The sequence below is a fragment of the Spermophilus citellus genome, assembly GCF_964194105.1.
Source record: "Spermophilus citellus genome assembly, chromosome: 17".
Classification (NCBI taxonomy): Eukaryota; Metazoa; Chordata; class Mammalia; order Rodentia; family Sciuridae; genus Spermophilus; species Spermophilus citellus.
The window spans coordinates 11,294,753-11,318,547 of record NC_138199.1 but is presented as its reverse complement, the minus strand read 5'-3'; the positions used below and the strand labels follow the sequence as shown (position 1 = coordinate 11,318,547).

The 23,795-nt window shown below is 45.4% G+C and overlaps 1 protein-coding gene across 1 annotated transcript; it reads right to left on the bottom strand.

Moving 5' to 3' along the window:
- Positions 1-223: 223 nt before the first annotated feature.
- On the bottom strand, positions 224-23,071 carry LOC308635928 (myosin-3). The gene is made up of 41 exons (XM_081270818.1): positions 23,016-23,071; positions 22,162-22,220; positions 21,375-21,586; positions 19,421-19,564; positions 18,830-18,986; positions 18,000-18,027; positions 17,524-17,632; positions 16,814-16,906; positions 15,995-16,058; positions 15,816-15,914; positions 14,815-14,918; positions 14,593-14,731; positions 14,078-14,196; positions 13,837-13,986; positions 12,937-13,107; positions 12,540-12,846; positions 12,353-12,423; positions 11,340-11,427; positions 11,138-11,255; positions 10,573-10,696; positions 10,348-10,484; positions 10,008-10,263; positions 9,552-9,794; positions 9,286-9,462; positions 9,036-9,181; positions 8,864-8,954; positions 7,663-8,052; positions 7,431-7,557; positions 6,349-6,467; positions 5,978-6,174; positions 5,421-5,604; positions 4,598-4,763; positions 4,168-4,292; positions 3,185-3,493; positions 2,856-3,059; positions 2,656-2,781; positions 1,561-1,731; positions 1,366-1,470; positions 1,104-1,199; positions 867-1,004; positions 224-368 (listed from the first exon to the last, which is right to left on the bottom strand). Exons 3-41 carry the CDS (start codon positions 21,576-21,578, stop codon positions 342-344), a joined length of 5,823 nt encoding a protein of 1,940 aa, XP_081126944.1. The 5' UTR covers positions 21,579-21,586; positions 22,162-22,220; positions 23,016-23,071; the 3' UTR covers positions 224-341.
- Between the last annotated feature and the right edge of the window lie 724 nt (positions 23,072-23,795).

Here is a 23,795-nt window from a genome sequence, read left to right as displayed (position 1 = left end):
CCCACTGCCAAAGCAATGGCTAACCTAATTGTCTTTTTTTCTTTTTTATATAACTTCTCAAGTTTAAACCCAAAGCAGTCTCTCCCTCCCATATATATGCACTCATCAATTGCATTTACAAAGCCATCTGCTTATGGAGAGTTCAACACTGGGCATAAAAATCATCCAAGGAATCATTTCCAGGCTGGAAAGAGGAAGACAAATCCAACGAAATGCCCCAAACTGAAAACAAGGTAAAATTTATTGCATGTGAAAAGGAGTCACATGGAAGTTAAATGTTGGTCAGGAAGCATGAAAATATACATTTTGCATATCTTCTGTCCTGTTCCAGCAGGGCTCGATCACTCTTCACTCTCGTGGACTACCATCTGGAAAGAAAGTGGACACTTTTAATCAAGACAGGCAGCAGAAACATATTTCCTCCATCCTCTCTCCCAGCAAGCATCAGGGAGTTACTTGTTTATCTTGGTGGGACACAAAATACTTTTTGGACCTTGGGAGGATGTACCATTAAGCAATGTGAAATCACCCTACAGCCTTAGAAACTGGCCATCAAATAGAGCAAGTCTCATACTCTGAGTAGTAATCCTCCTACTTGTATAGTGACTACAGATAAGCTCATTTGGCTCTGGAGGGTATTCCTGCGCAGCCTCTTTTATACCAGCAGGGGGCACTTGAGAGCGCTCACTAGGCACTCCTCATCTCATCCCTTTTCTGGATGAATGATGTTTTTTGTGTTGTCAACTACTGACCTGACTTTAGTGCTCAGCTCAGAGACTTGAAGCAAATTCCTTTTCTTCCAGAGCCTGAGATTCCCCAGCCATAAAGGAAAGGGTTCCCTGCAATCACCAGGGTCAATAGCTTACCCGGCTGGAAGTGAAGTCTCGGGTCTTGGCACGAAGCTTATTGACTTGGGATTCCGCAATATCAGCACGTTCCTCAGCCTCCTCCAACTCATGCTGAGCTTTCCGGAATTTGGTGAGATGAACATTGGCTTGTTCATCCTGAAACCAAAGAGCCCAGCAGGTAAGATCCTCTCTCTGAGCTCCCTGTAGGAACTGGACCAGGCCACCATTGCAAAGCTACCCTCTTCCCTGACTTACAGCCTCCTCCGCCTGCCTCTTGTATGACTTGACTTTCACTTGAAGTTTATCAACCAGATCCTGCAATCTCAGCACATTCTTTCTGTCCTCTTCACTCTAAAAATGACAAAAATGGAATGTTGCTAGAGAAGAGGGAATAGAGATGCACAAGGCCTGGCTAGTTTGCTGGGTTCAAGTGTTTCTTCCTCTATACAGGTGGAGAATCCAAGGTGGTATTTGCACCTTACAGAGAAAATTCCTGTCAGGTTCTCTTTCCACCTACCTGGTATGTTAGCTCTTTGACTCGCCGCTCATACTTCCTTAGGCCCTTCACAGACTCTGTGTTCTTCTTCTGCTCCCCTTCCAGCTCAAACTCCAGCTCTCGGATCTGAGGGAGATGGTCAGGAAATTAGTGTGGGGCTGGAGCATGAGGGGAGGCTGCTGGGCTCAGCTTGGCCAGAGCTGTTCCTGCAAGTACCCGCGTCTCCAGTTTCTGGATCTGCTTCTTGCCACCCTTCAGTGCCAGCTGCTCGGCCTCATCCAGCCGGTGCTGCAGGTCCTTCACCGTCTGTTCCAAGTTCTTCTTCATCCGCTCCAGGTGGGCGCTGGTGTCCTGCTCCTTCTTCAGCTCCTCAGCCATCATGGCGGCCTGAAAAACAAATCAGACCCACACAGATGAAGACAAAGCTTAGGGGCCTTGGAGCTGTTGAAACTTGGGTGCCCCAGAGGAAACCAGAGGCCAGGCTGAAGTCAAAGGATAATAAGTAGGACAATTGGTGAGCATGTCTTCCACCCTGGCAATACACACACACACACATATATAAATACACACATTTTTTTGTGTTAATAAATATATATGTGAGAGAGATAAAAACTGTTTAAAATAACCGAGATATAAATAACCTAATAAATGAAACCCACAAGGCCTGGATGGGAAACAGTAACTTCCTTTTCCTGAAATTGAACTCCTTGGGACCTTGTCCCACTCCAAGAATTCTTTCTTTCATTATCACTGATATTTATTTTCAAAGGATCCTGAGACTTGAAGAAGACCGATTGAATATCCAGTCTCACAAATTTGGAGATTAAAGGAAGGTGTCTGGATAATTAAGGTGCTGCTTGAACAAACAGGAAAGCAAAATAGTTTTGAGGTAGTATTCTCCAATCAGGCAGCAGGTGGTGCTATTGGAGCTTCCAGGATATCCAGAAAGTTCAGCTAGACACAGGGGAGAGAAACCTAATAGGACAGTGACAGCAGGAGGCCTCACTCCCATATCTGGAAGAAGTCAGATATTGAAGGAAAGAAAATCATGCCTTTCCACGGGCAAAATAAGCAGGATGTGATCCCTCTCTTTCTTCTTTTTTTTTCCCCTATGTCCTACTTTTAAATGTTGAGGGAGTAACTGCTGAGTTTGAGGGGAGGTAGGAGTGGTATTGGAGCAACATGTCCACCCTGTGTGTCCTGGAGGAGACTCTGCCTGTCTCAGGGCACTATCTGGAGATGAGGGAAGACCATAGACTTTAATGATGCACGGTTCTGGTCGCCCTGCGAAACAGGAAAGAGAAGCCTTACATCTGTGATGGCCTTCTTGGCCTTCTCCTCAGCATTTCTGGCATCCCTGCTGGCATCTTCCACCTCGCTCTGGAGCTGGGTGAGGTCTGTCTCCAGCTTTTTCTTGGTATGGATGAGACTGGTGTTCTGCAGCAAGAGGATGGGCATTACACAGCTGTGTCGGAGGCTGAACCCTCTCACCTTGTCCTCTCTGCCCCTACCTGGGTGTGCAGCAGCTGCACTCTCTCATTGGAATCCAGGAGCTCCTGTTCAGCCAGTTTCCGGGCCCTCTCCGTCTGCTCCAGTGTGGCCCGCAGCTCCTCCACCTCTGCCTGCAGCAGGTTGGCTCTGCGCTCCACGATTGCCAGCTGCTCCTTCAGGTCCTCCTGGCCCCGCAGAGCATCATCCAGGTGCAGCTGAGTGTCCTAGCCAGAGGGAAAAGGAAAATTCTATTTGAAGTGGAGGTACTAGGACCATGAGCCTTCTCTCTATCTTTGAGAATATGAGGACAAGAGAGGTCTCTCCCACCCCCCATGGGAGCTCTTTTAACCTTCAGCTGTCCCTGGACACTCCTGAGGTGCTTAAGGGTCTCTGCCGCTTGGCGGTTGGCATGGCTCAGCTGGATCTCAATCTCATTCAGGTCTCCCTCCATCTTCTTCTTGATCCTGATGGCTTCATTTCTGCTCCTCACTTCTGCATCCAGGGCACTCTGCATGGTCTCCACTGTCCTCTGGTAGTTCCTCTTCAGCTGCTCAATCTCTTCATCCTTCTCAGCAATCTTTCTATCAATTTCTGATTTCACTTGCGTCAATTCAAGCTGGATTCGGAGGATCTTGGCTTCTTCATGCTCAAGAGCAGCCTTTAAAAAACAAAAACAAAACGAATGGTATCCATGCCTGTTATAAGTCTGCTCTATGACCTTTGGGGTAACAAAACTTCAGTGGGATATTTCCTAAATCAAACCCTATAATATTCAAAGCTACTTTAAAAAAACCTCGAATTTATCTTCAGTGCAAAAATAGAATAAGGTTCACTGCTATTTAGTTTTGATTATACAATAAAACAATAATAACACTGATTTTAATTTCATGGTTCTGGAGATTGAATCTGGGGGTGGTGAGGAGATTCTACCATTGAGCTACATCCCCAGCCCTTTTTATTTGTGTTTTGAGACAGGGTCTCCCTGAGTTGTTGAGGTTGGCTTTGCTGCCTCACCTCCACCACCATGCCCAACAACAATAACATTTAAATCATCATATTTCCCAGGAGCAGGAAGCACTTTACAAATATTTGAAATTCACCTAAGATTTTGTAAAATCTCATTCTTTAAATGTAATGACTTTCTCCAATACATTCAAGATAACTCACAGGTATTATTTCATTCAACCTCAGTTACACTCTTTGACGGGAAAGGGAAAGGCTTTAGGACTGTGATTTTGCAAAGGCAAAAGCCAAGACACAGAATGGGCTCAGCTAGCCTCCCAGGCTTCCCCTCATTGTCTCTGCTGCCGCCTCCCCAGCATTCATGCTCACCTCTGCTTCTTCCAGAGCCAGCTGAATATCAGCTTTTTCCAGCTCCATCTGCTTCCTTGATTTCTCCAGCTCATGGATGGTTTTGCCATTTTCAGCAATTTGCTCTGTGAGATCCGCTATCTCTTCTGCAATGAAATAAGTTTCCATTGTACTTGGACGCCTCTGCACAGGTTGCCAGGCATGCAAAGCACCAACTCAATGCTTTTTTTCACTAGTTTATTAAAATTCTAAGGACTCCTGTTTCCTAGAGATAAGATGTAGCTCAGACAGACTCAAAAAGAACACTTGGATGGTGAACGCTTTCTGAGGGTGCCTCAATACACATGCGTGCGGGGATCTGAATAAAGGAGCCATCCCTATCCAGCACACTGGCTATGGAGTGTGAAGGGAGGCGGTTTCGGACCATCGCAGACTGTTTGGAGCAGCTTACGCTCTAAGTTCTTGTTTTCACGCTTCACAGTTTCCAATTGATCTAATGCTTCCTCATAGGCATTTTTCAGTTTGAAGAGCTCAGTGCTCAAAGACCGGGACTCCTTCAGAGACGCCTCCAGCTCTGCTTGGCTCTCCTCGCATTTTGTCTTCCACTCAGCTAGCACCTGAAACACCAGGATGGAAAGGATTTCTAAGAGTTCTCCTCCAAGCTTCTTACTAAATATTACCATAAGGCAAATAGTCTCAGAGTTAGTACTAAGTTGGTGGTGTCTGGATCCTTCTTGATTATTGGACTAACCAGGATTTCATTCCATCAATTTACTCAAGATAATCTGTAACAATTGCTATCTCCAAAAAGCAAATGGATCTTTTGGGAAGGAATTAGTTAGGCTAAATTTCTTTGTTCCTAATATGAAAATGGCCCTGAACTTCTAAGTGTTTTATTAAAACATTGGTTCAAATCATCCTTATCTGCCATATTGAGAGGGGAGAATTCCAAAAGCCTGTCCTTGGGACCCAAGTTAAAGTACCACATAACAACCATCTTGACACAAGGGGGAAGGAACAAGGCTTGGGGCTGAATGACATTGTAGAAATTGATTCATATCCACTGACAATGTTGGAAAAGGATTTTCACCCCCATCCCATTCCCATTCTGTTTCACAGACAAGGAAACCACATCTTGGTGAAGTTCCGAGACTTTCCCAAGGCCACCCTCCTGGGAATGGGAAGAGTCAGGTATGGGACCCAATCTCATCCTTCCATGGCCATTAGAATTCCCCCACATCATATATTCACCCAAGAAGAAGCTGATCCCACACCTTGTCAAAGTTCCTCTGCTTCTTGTCCAGAGCGGCAGCCAGAGAGTTGGCTCTTTCCACATCAATCATCAGATCCTCAACCTCCCCTTGCAGTCTCTGTTTGGTCTTCTCCAAGGAAGCACATTTAGCATTCACTGCCTCAACTTGTTCCTCAGAATCTTGAAGGCGCTGAGCAAGTTTTTTCCTTAAAGAATATGAAAGAGAAGCAGATGCTATTTAAGTTTCAATCTTCTTGAACATCACTGTTCATCAAGTTGGAATCACTAATCTATGTGATTCAAACACCCAGTGCTTTCATAAGCCCAGGAGAATTCCCTGTCTGCTCAAAATCCGTGATCAATAATCTGTCTTGTCTTTAACCAAGATCAAAGTTGTTTGTCTTAATGAAATGTATTAACAGTAAGTTCCTCTAATGGCACAGCACTATATTCAAAGGCACATGTAACAGGAAAACATCTAGTAACAAAAACAAATTCATCAAATGTATCCCCAAGGAGTTCTAAAGCCATATGATCACTGAAGGTTTCTAGTTCTTCTAAGGGCAGAGAGTTGCATACTTGGCCTCCTCCAGCTCCTCCGTGCGCTGGATGGCATCCGTCTCATACTTGGTCCTCCACTGGGCAACCTCACTGTTGGCCTTGGACAGCGCCCTCTGCAGCTCGGCTTTGCCTTCCTGCTCCTCCTCATACTGCTCCCGCAGCAGGTCACAGTCATGGCGGGAGGACTGCAGGGCGTGGGCCAGGGCATTCTTGGCCTGTGGGAGTTAAGAAAGAGCCCCCAGTGGACTTAATCCTATGTGCATCATACAACCTGGGTATGTTCCCTGCTAACATCACCTATGGAATAAAGTTGCAGTTTTGTTTGTTTTATCTTATTTGCAGGTAGTATATGAAAATTAGATCAAGGGAGTATCCTTCAGAGGAGATACCTTGCTCTCTTCTTCCAGTTGCCTCTTGAGCTCTTCTATTTGTTGAGTAAATGCTTGCTTGCTCCTGGAAAGTTGGGACACTGTGCTTTCCTTTTCTTCCAGTTGACGACTCAGCTCACCTATATCCAGAAGGAAATATTTTCATGGCATTCATTCATTCACCAAGTTTCTACTGTGTATAAGGCCCTGTACTAAAGTCTGGGGAAAGAATAAACGATAAGATGTGGGCTCTTCTTGAAGAAGAAATGGAAAGCATAACCTGATATCATTTTAAACTACTGAAAGATGGGAGTGACTTCTATTGATTAAAAAAAAAGGTGGGGGGAATAATTGTAAATTGAAGCATTACCAGTGGTTCTTAACAACTCCCATTAAACCTCTCCAGTGGTTGGTGTTTCCAGCTGTTTGTTGGTCATAAAGAGGAATATTTTGGATTTATATTTCTAATAATGTGAAGTTAGACTCTTGCGTAAATTAGGTAAGTTCAGGTTTATATCCTTATACAGAAGTCAGAGAAAAAAAGAAGGTGAGAATTTATGACTCCAGAGGTCAACCTTAAGGTTATTGTAGAAGTGACAACTAGCTACACTTCTCATCTCCATTGTCTTGGCTATGGATGCAGCAAAAGATGGATGAGCAAAACCAATGATGACAGACCAGTCCTGGGTGGAGCCACATTTTCAATGTAAAAGCCTCAAATAATGTTCCTTTATATTTTTATGACACACCAAGAGCAATTGGCCCTGTTTCTCTTTATTCTCTGAAACACCCGAATGCACATGATGTGCATCAAGAAGCAGAACGGCCATGAGTCTTAGTTTCTCGTCCTATTTCTGCCAATGAGATTTCATCTGAAGCAAGTTGATCCTAATTGTGACAGACCTTAAACAAGGTGATATTTTGAGTCCCTTCTTATTCTCTCTGGTTTTTACTGAACTCAGTGTTCTCTTCCTTTAGGAAACTGTAGATGGCCCCCTTTGTAGGTTATTTTGATTACCTCTCTCTTGAAAATGTTCTTTCCTAGAGACTCTCCCTCGAGGCGCCTGTGTTTTCGCCCTTTTGGTTTCCTGCACATCACTCACCTGCCTCAGTCTGAAGCCGAGACTTCTGTGTGGTCAGCTCGCTCAAGCTCCTCTGAATCTCCTCATTCTTGCCCCTGGCCTCGCTTAACTGATCCTCCAGAGTTCGACATATCTTTTCCAGATTGGCCTGAATGAAGTATTGGGAAAGGGAGAGAAGGCGGGCAGTGGTCAGGTATGAAGGGTCCCAGGTGCAACGTGTCTCCCTTACGTGTCTCCCACCCTAGCCAGGCACCTTAGACTTGGACACGCTCTCCACACTGCTGGAGAGGTCGTCGATCTCGAGCTTGAACTCGCTCTTCTCCTTCTCCAGCTTCTGCTTGACCCGCTGCAGGTTATCAATCTGCTCCCCGAGCTCCGCCGCGCTGTCCGCGTGTTTCTTCCTCAGCGTGGCCACCATGGCTTCGTGCTGCAGGGTAGCCTCCTCCAGGTCCCTGCGCAGCTTCAGGAACTCCGCCTCCCGCTTCTTGTTCAGCTCGATCTGGGTGGAGGTGACGCCGCCCGCCTCCTCCAGCCGCTCGCTCAGCTCCTCCAGTTCCCGGGCGTAGTCGCTGCGCTGTTTCTCCGTCTTGGCGCGGGTCGCTCTCTCCGCCTCAATTTCTTCTTCCAGCTCCTCTATGCGAGCCTGTACAGAGCGAGCAGTCAGTCACTCACTCCTCCAGAGTAACTAACTCACAGGGTCACTGTCCACAGCAGCTAAGATATGAAATCAACCTAAGAGCCCATCCACGAATGAATGAATAAAGAAAAAGTGGTACATATACACAATGGGATTTTGTTCAGCCATACAAAGAATGAAATCCTATCATGTGCAGTTAATAAGATAGAACTGGAAGACAACATGTTTGGTGAAATAAGTCAGGCACAGAAAAACAAGTATCACGTGTTCTCATATGTGGAGGTTAAAAAAAAAATCTACCTGAATGTGGAATAGTGATTACTAGAGGTTGGAAAGGATGGGGGGGGGGTGTATAAAGGCAGGCTGAATTTGATCAGTGCATGCCTTATGCATGCATTGAAATATCACATTGAAGCCAATTAATGTGTACATATTAAGTAATGCATGTTAGTAAAAATAAAAAAACAGGTTAGCTTCCATTCCTATCAGACAAACCTATTTATGGATTTTCCCCCAAGAAATAGGAATATTGCTAAATTTCCTTTCAAATGGCTTTTTCCTTTACCAGCATGGTCATTACCCCCGCAGTGACCAACCCAGGATATTTTCTACTCAACTGAATGTTGGCCCAAATAATTGTGAATTTATTGCAATTTATGGGAATCACTGTGCATCCCTGCGGAGTCAGCTGGCAGGAAAGGAAACTGTAAGAAAGGCAGCCCCATTGTCCTGCCCATTTGTTCTAAATGGCTTAGAGCAGACAGCCCCAGCACACTGAGTGAGTGACACGTGAAAGAGAAATCCAAAGGCCTCCTACCTGTAACTCTTTGATTTTCTTCTGGAACTGGAGGCCCAGAGTCTGTTCATCTTCCACTTTGCTTTGTAGTTGACTATATTCAAAATCTTTCCTGAGGAGGGAAGTGTACACTGCATAAAAACAGAATCTCTAGTAACTAATAAAATTGAGAGCAGTGGTTTTTAGGACCTACTTCTTGAGCCTTTCATCCAACTGTTGCTTATCATTCTCCAGATCTAATATAGACTCCTGGGCAAGCTTCAGGTCTCCCTCCAGCTTCCTTTTGTTCCTCTCCAAGTCTACTCGGAGCTTCTTTTCTTGCTCTAGAGAACTTTCCAGCTAAAAAAAAGGCACCATTTCCTTTTAGGAACAAAGACTTTGCAAGAGGACCCCTGGGTGCTCTTTCAGCCCTGAAGGAGTCCTGATGAACACTGTTTACTTACATCATCCACTTGCTGTTCCAGTTTGCTCTTGATTTTGCTCAAAGAATTGACTTTGTCCTCCTCTGCCTGCAGGTCATCCAGGGTCTGCTGGTGGGCCTCTTGCAGGGCCTTCTTCTCTCTGGTTAATTTTGCAATTGTTTCATCTAACCCTGCCAGTTCCTCAGTAAGGTTTTTAACCTAAGAAGAAGTCACAAGCAATTATAAAAAGAAATAAAGTCTAGTTTGCAATGACTGCATCAAACAAGAAAGACCCACCAGGACAGTACCTTGTTCTCGGTGGCATGCTTCTCCTTTTCAACCTTGGCCAGTGTCAGCTCAAGGTCATCAATGTCTTTCTTCAGTTCTGAGCATTCATCTTCCAGTTTCCTCTTCTTGGCGGTCAGCTCAGCGTTGATCTCTTCCTCATCCTCAGCTCTCTCGGTCACCTCTTTGATCTTGGCCTCAAGCTGGAATTTGGCTTTGATCAGCTGGTCGCATCTTTCCTCAGCATCCAACAAGTTTTCACTTTCCTTTAAAAAACAAAAAAATCACAATTTCCTTGAATGAGATAAGGTTTGTGATGTTCCAGTGTTTTTGTTCTATATGAAATCCTTTATAGAGCATCCCAACACAAAATTTTTAAAAAATCCCACAAATAATCCAGCTTTCCTAAATACATAAACAAATCTAGAAGGATATTTTTTTAAAAAAAGAAAAAAAGAAAAGATTTCTAAAACACATACAGCTTGTACTTGGAGCTGCAGGTCATTCTTTTCTTGTACCAGAGTCACCAGTTTTTCTTCTAGCTCCTTCCTTTTTGCCTCTGACTTGGCCAGTTCATCCTTGGTTTTCTGAAACTCTTCCTTCATGGTGGCCATCTCCTTCTCAGTCTCCGCACTCTTGAGGAGGGGCTTGATCTTGAAGAAGAGTTTCATCCAGGGCCAGTGCTTGACATTCATGAAGGAGCGAATGTTGTACTGGATGCAGAAGATGGACTCCCTAAAAAACACGACATTGTTCATTCCTAAGGGAGCCTCCCTCTCTCCCCAGAGAGTGCACATTTGAACAAAGACCCTGCTCTACCTCCTCTGCACCATCTTCTGGAACTCCACACGCATGAGAAATCCTCTGCACACAGCTTGTGTCCTGGTGATCAGTTTGGCCAGGCGGTCATCCCGCATCTCTTCCAGGGTTCCCAGTAAGCCTGCCTTGAAAAATACCTTAGAGGGGAGAAGAGTGACTTTAGTCAGTTGTCTGGAGACGTTAACAAGACAAATAGGCCAGCATCTGTCAGAATTGAGGCATCACCTTGGTATGTCCAAATTTGTACTGTGTGTGGTCAATGTCAATGGAGGCCAAGAGTTTTTCGCAAGCTTTCTTGCTGTCGATGAATTGGCCCTCTGGGATTGCACTGGCATTCAGCACTCGATATCTGCCATTGTAGACACAGAATTAATTATAAGCTGTTGACAAAGATGAAAACCCTGGAGACCAGCAACTCTAGGCCTCTCTTCCTAAAGGCCAGAAGACCAAGTTCACAAGAGTTAAAAAAAAAAAAAATGAAAGAAAAGAAAATAAAACCAAACTGGACCATAGTCTCACTGCTAACTAGCCTGAATCTAGACCTTGGGACCTTTAGGCCCTGTTTTTTTTTTTTTTTTTTTTTTTTGCCATTCTGTATATCAGATCAGTCCCAGAGAAAAACATGGAAGAAACAAGTGTAGTTTGTCTTGACTGAGTGGCAGGTTATTTATTTTATATGAAAGCCTACAACTGTTCTTTTGAAATGCTTTTTTTTCATGCCAATATTTCTCTAAAATTCTAGTCTTTGTATATCTCATTAAGAAGCATATACAATATTTTTATTGCATACCTTTGCTTAAAATCCCCATAGAGAATCCTATTTGGGAATCCTTTCCTGCAGATACGGATGCCTTCCAGCACACCATTACACCGCAGCTGGTGCAGGACCAGGCTGTGCTCCATAGCCCCTGAGAGCAGAAGCAAGACACGTCAGCTTCACACAGAATTTCTCGCAAACTGAGCACCTTCTAGAGAGCCATCAGGTGCCTCACCTGGTGTCTTGGTTTCGTTGGGAATTATACAGCGCACAAAGTGAGGGTGAGTAGTTCTTAAATTTGACATCAGCTTGTTCAGGTTTTCCTAAAAGGAAAAGATCAATTTAACAGCCCACTGACAGCTTTTACAAAGACACAGATATGTTACAATGAAAAATAAGTTAGGTATATAAATTTATCATGAATTCCAAAGAATAGTAAAATGAACCCTCTCCTTTAATGGTCCTATGTCTAGAGGTATAGGAAAATAACTGATTCACAGGTTAAACATTCCTAACCTGAGAGTCTGAAATCCAAAATTCTTCAAAGTCTAAAACTTTATGAGTGCTGACATGACACCACAAGAGGAAAATTCCACATCTGACCTCATGTGATGGGTCATAAGGAAAATGCAGGTGCACTACAAATATTACATAAAGACATCTTCAGATTATATGTATAAGATATATATGGAACATATATGAATTCTACATTTAGACTTGGGTCCCATCCCCAAGAAATCTCCTGTGTATAAGAAATATTCCAATGTCTAAAATCTGAAACACTTCTGGTCCCAAGTATTTTAGATAAGGGGAACTCAACCTGTCAGTCTTTTACCTCTCAGTGAGCCAGAGTATAAAATGGTTTCTGAAATCAACTTTGGACCTGTGTCCTGCTCCTGCCACAGCATGGGCTGCTATTACTGTTGCCTAAAGGTGAATTGGAGAGTTGGTGCTGGGGACTCTCCTCCCTGGCCAGCCAACTCAGCCAAATGCAGTACAATTGACAATGAAATTTTAGCCCCACATAAAAATAATAAAAATTGTCCTTCAAAAAGAAAAGGAAAGAAATTTTGGCTCCACATTTGTTACACCTCAAGTATGTATGATCATATTATCCCTCAACCTCAGTGATTAGTTTCAGACAGTATTACTATTCTAAAATAAACTCAGGGTAGAGAATCTCTCTCCATTTCTCATTTTGATATTACTTAAGTGAACCAGAAGCAAATAAACTTGTATTTTTCATACCCTGAAAAGTGCAGAGACAGTTTGGAAGGAAGAACCCTTTTTCTTTGCAACTTTCTTCTTCCCACTGTCAGCTGAAAGAAACAAGAGGGCAGGTGCTGTTGGATCTACAAAGTCTACTGGGTCCTGTGGAACAAAGGGAAGGAGATCATGTGAGGACAAGACCCTCCCTGTTTCTGGAGTTTCTTACCATCCGCAGTAGCGAAGGTGGCATAGAGGTGTGCCAGGAGCCTGTTGGAGGACTTCTGGTACAGCCCCACCACAGTCTCGTTCAGGGGGTCTTTGTTCTTCTCCAGCCAGCCCGAGACACTGTAGTCCACAGTGCCTGCGTAGTGGATCAGTGAGAAGTGGGCCTCAGCCCTGCCTTTGACCACCTTGGGCTTCTGGAAGTTGCTGGACTTGCCCAGGTGCTGGTCATACAGCTTGTTCTTGAAGGAGGTGTCTGTTGCCTTGGGGAACATGCACTCCTCTTCCAGGATGGAGAAGATGCCCAGTGGCTAGATTTAAGACAAGGCAAAAAGGCATCTGGGTAAATGTGAAAAGCAGAGTACATGGGCAGAAGGAACCGAGTAGACAGAGGAGGTTACCTTCTCAATGAGCTCAATGCAGGCAGCCAGGTCCATCCCAAAGTCAATGAAGGTCCACTCGATGCCTTCCTTCTTGTACTCCTCCTGCTCCAGCACGAACATGTGGTGGTTGAAAAACTGTTGCAGTTTCTCGTTGGTGAAGTTGATGCACAGCTGCTCCAGGCTATTATACTGATACCAAAATATAACATTCATTTGAAAAATTAGTCTACTTTCAAAAGCAGAGACCCACTAGCATTCCTGCCTACTGCCTTGGACCTCCCCTGTTCATTCATCCTTTCAGAGCCAGTCACATTCTTTCAGGCTTTGACCACCTCTCCTCCATGGAGTCTGACCTCCAAACGTCCAACTAGAAACTGTTTCTCCTTCTCCTGAGTTCCTGTAGTCTGAGCATCTCTTGTGCACTTTGTTTTGTGCTAACTCTTCTGTGCACCTTATTGACTTGCGCTTTCCCTCAACTACAACCACAAGCTCGGCTTTTTCTTTTTCTCCTGCATGTCTAGTGCTATCTAGAGACTAAATACACACTTTGATGATCTGTATGCTTTTCTCATGGACGCAGTAGAATAATTATACAAAAATATTACATGATTGACTTACTACTCTCAAATCGTATCTTTGTCTTTCTGGCTTTCCCTAAGTCACTGATAGCATTTTTTATTTGTTTGTTTGTGTTAAACTATTTGGCGATGTCCTTTAAAATTCCACTTTACAGAAGTCTTTGCCTCTCAGAATGATACAAACCCTCCCAAGATGGTCCTTTTTTTTTTTTTTTTAAACCTGATTCACTCTATCTAGCTTTTCTACAAAATAAACACTTTGACATCTTCCCTTTAGGATTATGAAAAACAAGTTCCCCATACAAACATGTATAAAAGGAAGAGTATAAATCATACAAACCTCAAAGATTTCAAAGCCTGCAATGTCCAAAACCCCAATGAAGTGTTGTCTCGGGAGCTTGGTGTCCAGTTGCTGGTTGATGCGAGTGACCATCCATAAGAACAACTTCTCATAAACTGATTTGGAAAGGGCATTCACAGCATGATGGACCTGTGAGGGGTGGGGAAGATCAGCTAATAAGTAGGAAGACAGTGACCATAAGGGACTTTGGTCCCTTTCTGGCCTTGAGCTAGTACCTTACCTGATCCACAGTTTGACCTTTGGTAACATACTCATTCCCAACTTTCACTCTGGGGAAGCACAAAGCTTTCAGGAGATCCGAGGAGTTCAGGCCCATCAAGTAGGCTGTTTTGTCAGCCACTGTTAACAAAAGAAAGCTGATGTTCAGCAAGGTAGAAGAGACTCTGAAAATCATGCAGTGGTTCAAAGCTTGGCTGAGCTCATCTTGGTATGTCTTACATTTCCATAACATTGAGCTGCTTATGTGGGGAAGTCACTCAGAGAATATGATGGGGATTTTCTGAAAAGGCAGACTTAGGTTCCAGAAAGCCCTGGTTACTTCTCATTGCATCTGAAACAGGACTTTTCTAGGGATTCTGCTAGAGTGGGAGGTGATGGTGCTTATAGGCATCAGAGGCCCAGAAAAGGGTCTTGTACCCCTCTAGGTAGAAAAAGTATTAACTGGTTTCAAGAGAAACATCAAATGGTGAACAACCTACCAGTTCTGGCCTATGGTCTGCTGTGGGGATTTTGTACCTTCTGTGCCGTCTGGCTCCGCTTGCTCCTCTCGCTGCTTCTGCTTGAACTTCATGTTCCCATAGTGCAACACAGCCCCCGTCAGTTTGTAGAGTCCAGATTTCTCTTCCGGGGTGAAGCCCAGGATGTCAATGGCACTCTGGCATGGAAAGAACAGCCTATCAGTCCGTTGCCCCAGTGATGGAGGAGGAATTCACCACGTTTTCCATCTCTCCCACTTACATCTGTAGCCAACAACTCCTCAGCATCATCGATACTGTCCACCAGGATTTCACCCTGGCTGATGAATGGGTAGTCATAAGGGTTGGTCGTAATGAGAAGCAGCTCTGAAATGACAAGTAGTTTGAGGAGATACTAGAAAATATCACCTTGTGGGTTTGAGCTCTTGCAAACTGGCCTAGGACTTTAACTGCTGGAGCCAAATTAAATGTAGAGTTAGTAACCTCTAGACAGCTTCACAATATTAAGGCTATGACTAAAAACACAGTCCAGGGGAGACTTTGCCAGTCTCTCAATGCTACATAGATTAAGAACTCTCGGAATGCAGCTCAGTGGTAGAGCACTTGCCTACCATGCTTGAGGCCCTGGGTTTCTATCCCCAGCATTGAAAAAAAAAATCCTTAGAGAGAATATTTAAATTTTCTTACTTCAAATATGACGGATGCATGTCATTGTAGGTTAAGGAAAGCTAATAGGGAAAACTGGCTGAGTGAAGGTCAGGACAGGAGGTTACCCTGCCTGTGGGAAACACAGGTTGTTTGGTATAATCATAGCCTTTTAAAAAATTTGTTGAAAAGCCGCTGACCAGAGGCTGAGCAGACACAGCCAGAGAGCAGAGAAGACAGTGTGCACGGATGCCTCTGTTAGGTACAGAACAAGGAGCAGAGTGACTCTCCACAGGCCGATGCCTGGGCCTCACATTTGATGAGAGGTTGGTTTCTGTGCCAGAACACAAGGGGGCGCTCAAAGACAATTAAAGGCTTAGTTATTCAGGAGGTTTTGATAAGCCAAGGCTGAATCCAATAGTGATTTGATCTTGTTACTGACTCTCTGATTATGTTTTTCACATTGGCATGTCATTGCCCAAACAGCCACATGATGGGCCCAAAATAAATGTCCTTCATTGGTTGTAGAGCCACCTATGGACAGATTACAACTCTCCATGATGTAGTGATTCACAACCCCTGGTGCATGAAGACCAAGGCAACCAGTAACTCCCTTACCTATGAGCTCAGGCTTCTTGTTGGAAAGAATCTGGTAGAAGATATGGTAGCTTCTCTCAGCCTTCAGCTGAAAGGTGACTCTTGATTTTTCCAGCAGATCTGGAACACAAACAAAGCCCTGGCTTCCAAAGTGCTCCCCAGTTGCTGAGACCTCATCTGATCCCAGTGTATCTACTTACAAGTTTCAATGTCTGCCGAGGCCAGCTTTCCAGTGGTACCAAAATGGATTCGAATGAATTTTCCCTGCAGAGGGGAAAAGAGAGACCTGATCCTACCATGGCCCCAATGACTGTACCTAGTTTCCAGGGCAGTATGAATGGGAGCCTTCCCCCTGTAGTTTGAACCTTCCCTGCTTCTCCCTTCTTCTCTTTCCAGTAATGGTGTGGCCCTGTTGCTCCTGTTCCTCATGGCCTGTGCTCCCCCATCCCTTGCACATATTTAGACAACAAAGCAACTAGATTAATTTTTTCAGCATGTGCATCAAACCGTATCACTTCCCTGCTTACAGGATCTTTTAGGAGCTTCCTGTTGTACTAGGAGTAGACTCCAGATAACTTCTTGTGGCCTGTGTCCTCCTCCATGACCAGGTCACTTCTTCTCTCTTGCCTGTCTCATGCAACCTGCCCCCTTACCTCACAGACTCTCATTAGGTCCCTTCCCCAGGCCCTTCCCCACCTCAGGGATTGTGTGCTTCTCTTCCCTTCATCCTTCCTCCTCCTGATGACTTTTAAGCCTGGCTCCTTTTCATCCTGCAGATCTTGGTTCATGTGCCAAAGAACTGCCCCTTAGAGAGGCTTCACCTACCAACCCCATCTAAAGAACACCTGGCCCCCAGTTATTCTGTCACATGCCCTGTTTATTGAAGTTCATGGGAAAGTGTCTTATTTGTCACATCCTCTCACTGTTGCTCTCCACTGGTCTCTAAACTCCCCGGGACAGGCATCTTTCCTGTCTTGTAATCTACAAATAAGATTCAATTGCAACCAACTCAGGCTTACAAAGCGGGAGGAGTTGTCATTCCTCACAGTCTTGGCGTTCCCAAAGGCCTCCAGCAGCGGGTTGGCACTGATGATTTGATCTTCCAGAGTGCCCTGATGAAGAAATCAAGGGAGGAAGGAAGATTTATTTTTAAACCACAAACATGACAATGAAAACTTCTCACCAGTACTGTTTCTCCTGCCTGGCAGCTCTGGTGAGGCTTGTCCCTCCCTCCCTGACTTTCCAATTTGAGGACCAACCAAATCAACAGCATGCCCTTCTCAAAACACTTTTCCCATCCCCTCGTATTTGACACTAGCTGGGTCTCCCTTTAGGACATTACTTGAACACTTGATTCTCCAGTTCATTTAGATTGTCTGTATTCATTTCATAATGTGGCTACACATTTGAGTTCAAAGGCAGTTATGGACTATTGCTCTTTTTGTTTAGTATCTGATTCTACCCTTAAAGACAGGCATCCTGAGATGCCCCCAATTTCATCTTTCTTAGTTAAGGCTTGGAGCCTTATTTCTGAAGAAATCACAGGATCTGGTCCTGTGAGATCTACATACTGTGTTGTCTAAGATGATCACTTATCCTTTGAGACTTTACATCCTAGCCTGCCCTCCTTTCCTTGCAGAGGGAAATGTGATGGCACTTAGTCTCCTAATTCTGAAGTTAAGACAGAGGTTAGAAGTACAAGCAGAACAAGCCTTTCTCCCCTCCATACTTTCATTTTGGAGTCCTTCTTCTTGGCGAGGTCTCCAGTAGCTGCAATTGTTGCAAAGTACTGGATGACCCGTTTGGTGTTCACAGTCTTTCCTGCCCCGGATTCTCCGCTATTCAGAGCGATCAAAAGACAGAGAAAGGAGAAAAAAGAAGAAGAAATAAGTCCTGTTAAACGTATAAATATCGTATAGATATCACCCATCTGGACAGCCTGAACCACATCTGATATACACCTATCAAACAAACTTGAGAGACCACTTAAAGAGACAGAGCCCCAGGCAGGAGGCCTCCTAGTCACTTGCTTAGTTGACTCAAAGATAGGTAATTCCCATTTTCTGGGGTCTTATGCATGCTTTTGTGCCCATCCCAAACTATCTGTTCACTGTAGACTTTCTCCAAAACTTTTAAATGAACAGAATAAAGCAAGTAACACCTTTGGCCACAGCCATGAAACCAGTCTATTCCTTGAATACTTACGTGATCAGAATGGACTGGTTTTCACGATCTGCCAAAAGAAAAATAAATCAGAGTTGATGGCAATATAAAAAAAAAGCTCCCTGATTCCATCTATCTCTCAAGCAGCCCATTAAATTGTGCAATGTCAGTTTCATGTGGTTTAAGTTAGGGAGAGTTTGATTTAGGCAATGCCATTTTGAAACATATCCTCCACCTTAGAACAACTGTCACCCTGTGTTTACTGTGACCCAGAACAACAGTCAGCCTGATCTAAACCCCAGACAATAATGTCCTATGATGAGAATTGTGCCCTGGAACTGAAATCTTGAGAAACTTCCGGTTTGACGTGGTACAGTGGCCCGCATAAAGAATGATGGTGATGACCACAAGAACCCTTCCCTGACAACCTGGACACCTGGCCCCCTGTTATTCTGTCATATGCCCTGTTTACCTCTCATTGTTGCTCCACTGTTATCCCCTAGCAGTGGCCAAACTGCAAAACTTTCCCCACCTCTTCCCTCCCCTATAACTTCCTGAGGCTTTAAGTGGAAGACAGGCGTCAGCCTCTGCCAGGACCCCCCTCTGCAGGTTTGTCTGGAATAAACCTGTGTTGCTGTGAGCAGCCTCACCTATCTCTCTGTATTTCCTTTGTGTGTTTCTTCCCTTACATTAACCAGTTCTTGTAAACTTGTCCTGGCCTGCAAAGCCCTAAATGGTCTGGCCTCTTTGCGCTCCTCCCCGTCTCTTCCTTGTGCTGGACACCAGAGGGGGCAGGTCCAGGACTCAGGGACAGCTGCCCTGAGCCTGTCCAGTGCAGGCTTCGCCCTCCTGCCCCTTCCTCGGGTGCTCACCAGTCAGCATGAACTGATAGGCGTTGTCGGAGATGGAGAAGATGTGGGGCGGGGCCTCCTGGCGCTTTTTGCCCCGGTAGCCATTCACCACCTCAGGGTTGTACACCGGCAGCCGCTTGTAGGGGTTGACGGTGACACAGAAGAGGCCCGAGTAGGTCTGTGGGGGAAACCATATACATATGTATCCATGTATATGTATATTAAAAACTTTCGCCTTGGTTGTTATTTGTGTTTCTTTCTGAAAAACGGAGAGGAGACATGGCTTCTACTTATAGACGAGGCGACTGAGTCTCAGGGATGAGCGTGGCTGCACCTCATGCAGAAAGTGGCAATGCCAGTCCCACCCTGGCCTCATCTCTCCTGCTCTGCCAGCTCTCTGTCTTCCTCCCCACCTTCCTGCCAACAACCCCTCTTCTTCCTACCCCCTTCATCTCTTGCTTTCTCATCTTTTTTTTTTCCATTTCCCCTCAACAGCAGGTCAAACACACATCTTTCAAGACCTTGTCACCCACACAAATGTCTCCACCTCCCGTTCCCTCTTCCCCTCATGTCAAATGTCCCAGGAAAGCCACGATGCCCATCACCACTGACATAGATCATCCAGGACGTGTAGCGGTCCTTAAGGTTGTACAGCACTGCAGGCTCATTCAGGTGAGTGAGCATAGCCATGTCCTCAATCTTGTCAAACTTGGGGGGGTTCATTGCATACACATCCTCCGGTTTCACCACCAGGGTCTGAAAGAGGAAGAGTTCTGGTGCTTAACTATTGTTTGTGCATTGCTGCTGCAGGTGTCCATCTCCTATAACGACTGGCACAGCGACAGCAGGGGAACATTGGGGAACACCTGAGTGACAGCAAAGGAAGACGAGGCTACCAGGCGGCTCTGATGCTGATGGTAGAATATGCTTTGTTTCGGTTACTTGAAGACTTTTTCCCTTTTCTGCTTTGATGGGCCTGGGGTGAGGGAACAATGACAGAAATGAGACTAGAGGATCTCTGTGCAGGATGTGGGGACTGAGGGCAGGACGGGGAGCCAACAGGAACCGTTCAGCTCTGCAGTGCTCACTATGCCAAAACCTAGCTCCAGCAACTGAGAGGAGTTTTCCTCCCTACTCAGAGAAAATGGCATGTCCACAGGGCAGTCCTGAGGCAGGGAGAGAAGACAGAGAGGGAGGTGGCGTTGGATCCCCAGGTCAGTGGCCTCCGAGTTAGCCAAGATTTGGAGTACTCTGAAGGCAGCTGTCCAGCCCCCTGACCCCACACCTTGCCCCCTTTACCACCCTCCCTGCACATGCTCATAAAAGTCCTGCAGCCCCACTTTACCCCTCCGGGCCCTTCTGCGAATAGAGGATTATGAGCCAGGGGAGGGGACCACAAGGCAGATGCAGTGTCTCCGTGCACTGTAATGTCTTTGCACTCCTCTCAAAAAGCACAACCTCTTCCCCAAGGCCCTCAGGCTTCAGGGGGGCAGAGCCTCAGGCATCCTTGGGGGGAGCCATCTTCCTCTCCTCATCCTGCCCCACCTCCTTTCTTTATGTGACCCCTTCTGAAAATGGCCAGTTTTCCTGCTCCTGTCTCCAGACAATGTGAGTGGAAGCCTGCCTTTTCCCTGCCTCCAAGCAGGAATTCATCCACACCATTCAGGACCATCCATCCTCCTTGCACAAGGCTTCTTAGACAGTCCTAGATTACCCTTCATGAAATCTAGCTCCTCATGCACCGTTTTATAAGCCCATTCTTTGCTTCTTTATCTAAAATATGTAGACAGCTACCTTTGGGGGCTTCAATGCCCGTTAGCACTAGATGACAAGTTTCAATAACCTTTTCCTTCATCCAACTCAATGACGTCATCGCCTTTACTTGTCTCTCGGGTTTTATTTTTCCTCTTTCCCTCCTTTCTTCTCCCTCCCTCACTCCTCTTCTATCTGTCTCTTACTCTTTGACTTTTCTTGGAACATTTGCAGATTCTTGTGTTCAAGATTACAGAAAATAGAAAGTCCAAATCCAGAATTTCTCCCAGCATTCATTCCCACAGTGGCTTGGAACAGATTATAGTGAACCACAATGATCATTGAATTTCTGATCCAGGCAAGCAGCTAGTTCATATTGAGCTTATGATCCACTAGCATCCCTTATGTATTTTCCATATGTCCTCTGTTAGATGGCCATTGCTAGAATTAGAGAGAAACCTAGACTACCACAGGAGAATATTCTAAAAGCGTTCTTCCTAGTACTGGACTCCCAACTCCACACCCTTGAGACACATGAAGCTGATCCTCTCTGGCCCAGAGCATGTGAACATTGATAAAAGCACCTGAAAGCTAATTGCTTTGATCTACCACAAGTGGGACTCTTTTCCCACTCTGCAACCTGAGGCCAGTACTGCCTTGCTTTCTCTGAGGACACCCATGAAGTCTAAATCCATTTCCTATGAGGCATCCCAGAGCCTCATCTGAAAGTGGCTGGAGGTAGGATGGGGGCATATACAAGGTAACATGAGGAACAGAAGGCCAGTTGCTCACAAAGGGAGTGTACAAGTCTTACCCGGTGGTCATCAGTTTCCACAGTGACCTTCCCGTCTTGGGTACTCTTAATTTTGCCTTTGGCATATTCATACTTTGAATCAACCACAAAGCAGTAGGTTTTGGCATCAAAAGGTTGGTTCTGAGCCTCGATCCTCTCCTTTTCTGACTTCCGGAGGAAAGGAGCGGCAACGCCAAACACTTCCATTTCAGAATCACTACTCATGATGTCAGCTGCAAGGCAAATCCACCCATGGCTCAGCTGCCTCCCGGTCCTGGCACCAGGCAGCTCCCCACCTGACCCTCAAATGGGATTCCCCCAAGAACAAGGCTGACTTCATGCCTGATGGAGCTCCACTCAAAGCATTTAGGCTGGGAAAATCAAATTGGCACATATTTATTGAGTAGCTACTCCATGCAAAAGGCATAGACATTATTTAATCCCAACTACTTAGTTCTCTCCATTTACTGAACGGGTCCTAGAGATGAGCACTACTCTCTAGACCTTATTTTCCTCTTCTGAAATACCCGTGTGTGGCAGAGGGAATATTTTAAAATAAACACCATGGAGAAACAAAGGCATTCGTCAAAGAGAGTGTGCAGCTCCTTCAGTGGCTAAGAATAGAAGTGAGTCTCTGCCTACAGCCCCTGTGTGGAAGGTCACAGTGCTGCCACCTTTCCGGACTCTGTACCTCATCTCTCCTGCTTAAGCTTTGTAGCTTCAGAGGGCCACTGGGAAGAGGGAGTAATGGGTAACCTGGAACCACCCAGAAACTTTCAAGTAGCCCAGGGACATGGCTGATTCTTACCTGAGAGTCACACCCGCAGGAGGACAGCAGAAGGCCGCAGCAGCCGAGGAACTATGGACCTGTGACAGTACACACACAGAGGAGCTTAGGTACAGTTGGGACTGCCTGGTATAGTTCTGTTTGGAATCAGCTCTTGATGGGAGTTAACTAATAAGAATAAAGGACAAGAAATTAAAAAAAAAGAAAAGAAAGCATTAGCCCAGAGGCGAGCGGGAGGAATGGATAGGGATGACCCACAAGGAGGCCATTAAGGAAGGAAAGCCTCCAAATATCCAGCAGTTCAGCTCCCCTAGTTCATTCTGGCACCTTCTTCAGTCTGCAATGTCTTCCATTTAGAAGCAGGAATTGGGACAGAGCCCTTGATAAAAACACTTGTAGTAACAGGCTTCCTTGTTATCTGCAAATGGAAGAAATCTCTGAAATTGGCTGATTTACACCTGGTGGTCATAGCCAGTGTGATCCTCAGGGAAGAGACGCTTGACAGGTGTACAGCCCAAGTAGGGAAGACACTGGCCCAGTTCCTCTATCAGAGAGGCAACAGGAGAACATCAGCCCATGGACAGACTCACGGGGGTCCATGGGGATCCTGCCCACAAAGGCAGGAAGAGTGGGAGGAGGAGAGAGCCCCAACTTCGGTGAGGTGTTGGAGGCAGAGCATGGCTAAGCATTTGGGCCCAGGGAGATTTAACTCTACATCGAAATAATTCTGTGGAAACACTGGGGAGGAAAAGTGAGGGCCACCATATAAAAGCCAGGCAGGGCCACAGCACAGAGCAATGGACCTTTGCCAGGTTAGTATCCTCCAAGGAGCAGGGGGCTGAGAGGAGGCATGAGAGAGGAGTGTTGGGACTTACCTCCACCCACGCCCACGAGAGAGGAGCCACAGAGGGGCGGCTGCTCCCTTGGGCTTTTATAGGCCATCACTAACCCCCTCAGCTCATTCTTTCTCTATATTTGGAAAGAGAATGACCGACGCCACAAGCTGAGAACAAGCTCCTTCCACACGTATTTTTGGTTGTTGCCAAGGGAAAGGTATATATAGAAATGAGCAGGATCCATGACCATTTTCCAACTGTAGAAAGTTGGGAGTTTGAGATGCCTTTCTCTAAACTTGGGGTTGGTGCTTCCCCCACTGGATGCAAGGGAGCAGCCTCACTGGGGAGGCCCCTCATTCCCTTCCTCGGTTGTCACCTCCCTGAGCAGTCAGTGTCCCTCACCTCATGGGAAGAGGGGGCATGCAGCCAGGCAGTTTGATTAGGAATCTCATCGTATGGAAAAACAAATCTAATAGAGGATGAAAAAGTTGAAATCCTCTTGGAGGATTTCACAGAGACTTTTGTCACTACGCAGGCTGCCGCAGAACTGTGTGACTGAAAAACTTACGCCAGGAATAATAACAATCATAGATAATAATAATAATTCCTAATTCTTCCCCTTTTCCTCTTCTCCCTCCTCTTCTCTTTCACCCTGTAACTGTCTGTCTCATTAGTATCATTATTAACTAAATCCTTTCTTAAGCTCTTGTAGGACCAACAAGTAAATTAATGACAGGGAACTATGCCATCAGCCAGTATTCACAGCGACAGCTGCTTAAGGGCCCGTTGTTACTGTGATATATTACCAAGTAGCAAAGA

Bases quoted from the DNA above. Each gene is read 5' to 3' on its own strand.
- LOC308635928 (XM_081270818.1), bottom strand. From the start codon at position 21,578: ATGAGTAGTGATTCTGAAATGGAAGTGTTTGGCGTTGCCGCTCCTTTC. The intron at 15,915-15,994 runs GTAAGTAGATAC...TTTGTGTTCCAG, and splicing joins CTCGGCAGACATTGAAACTT to ATCTGCTGGAAAAATCAAGA. The intron at 14,919-15,815 runs GTAAGGGAGTTA...TTGTCATTTCAG, and splicing joins CAAGAAGCCTGAGCTCATAG to AGCTGCTTCTCATTACGACC.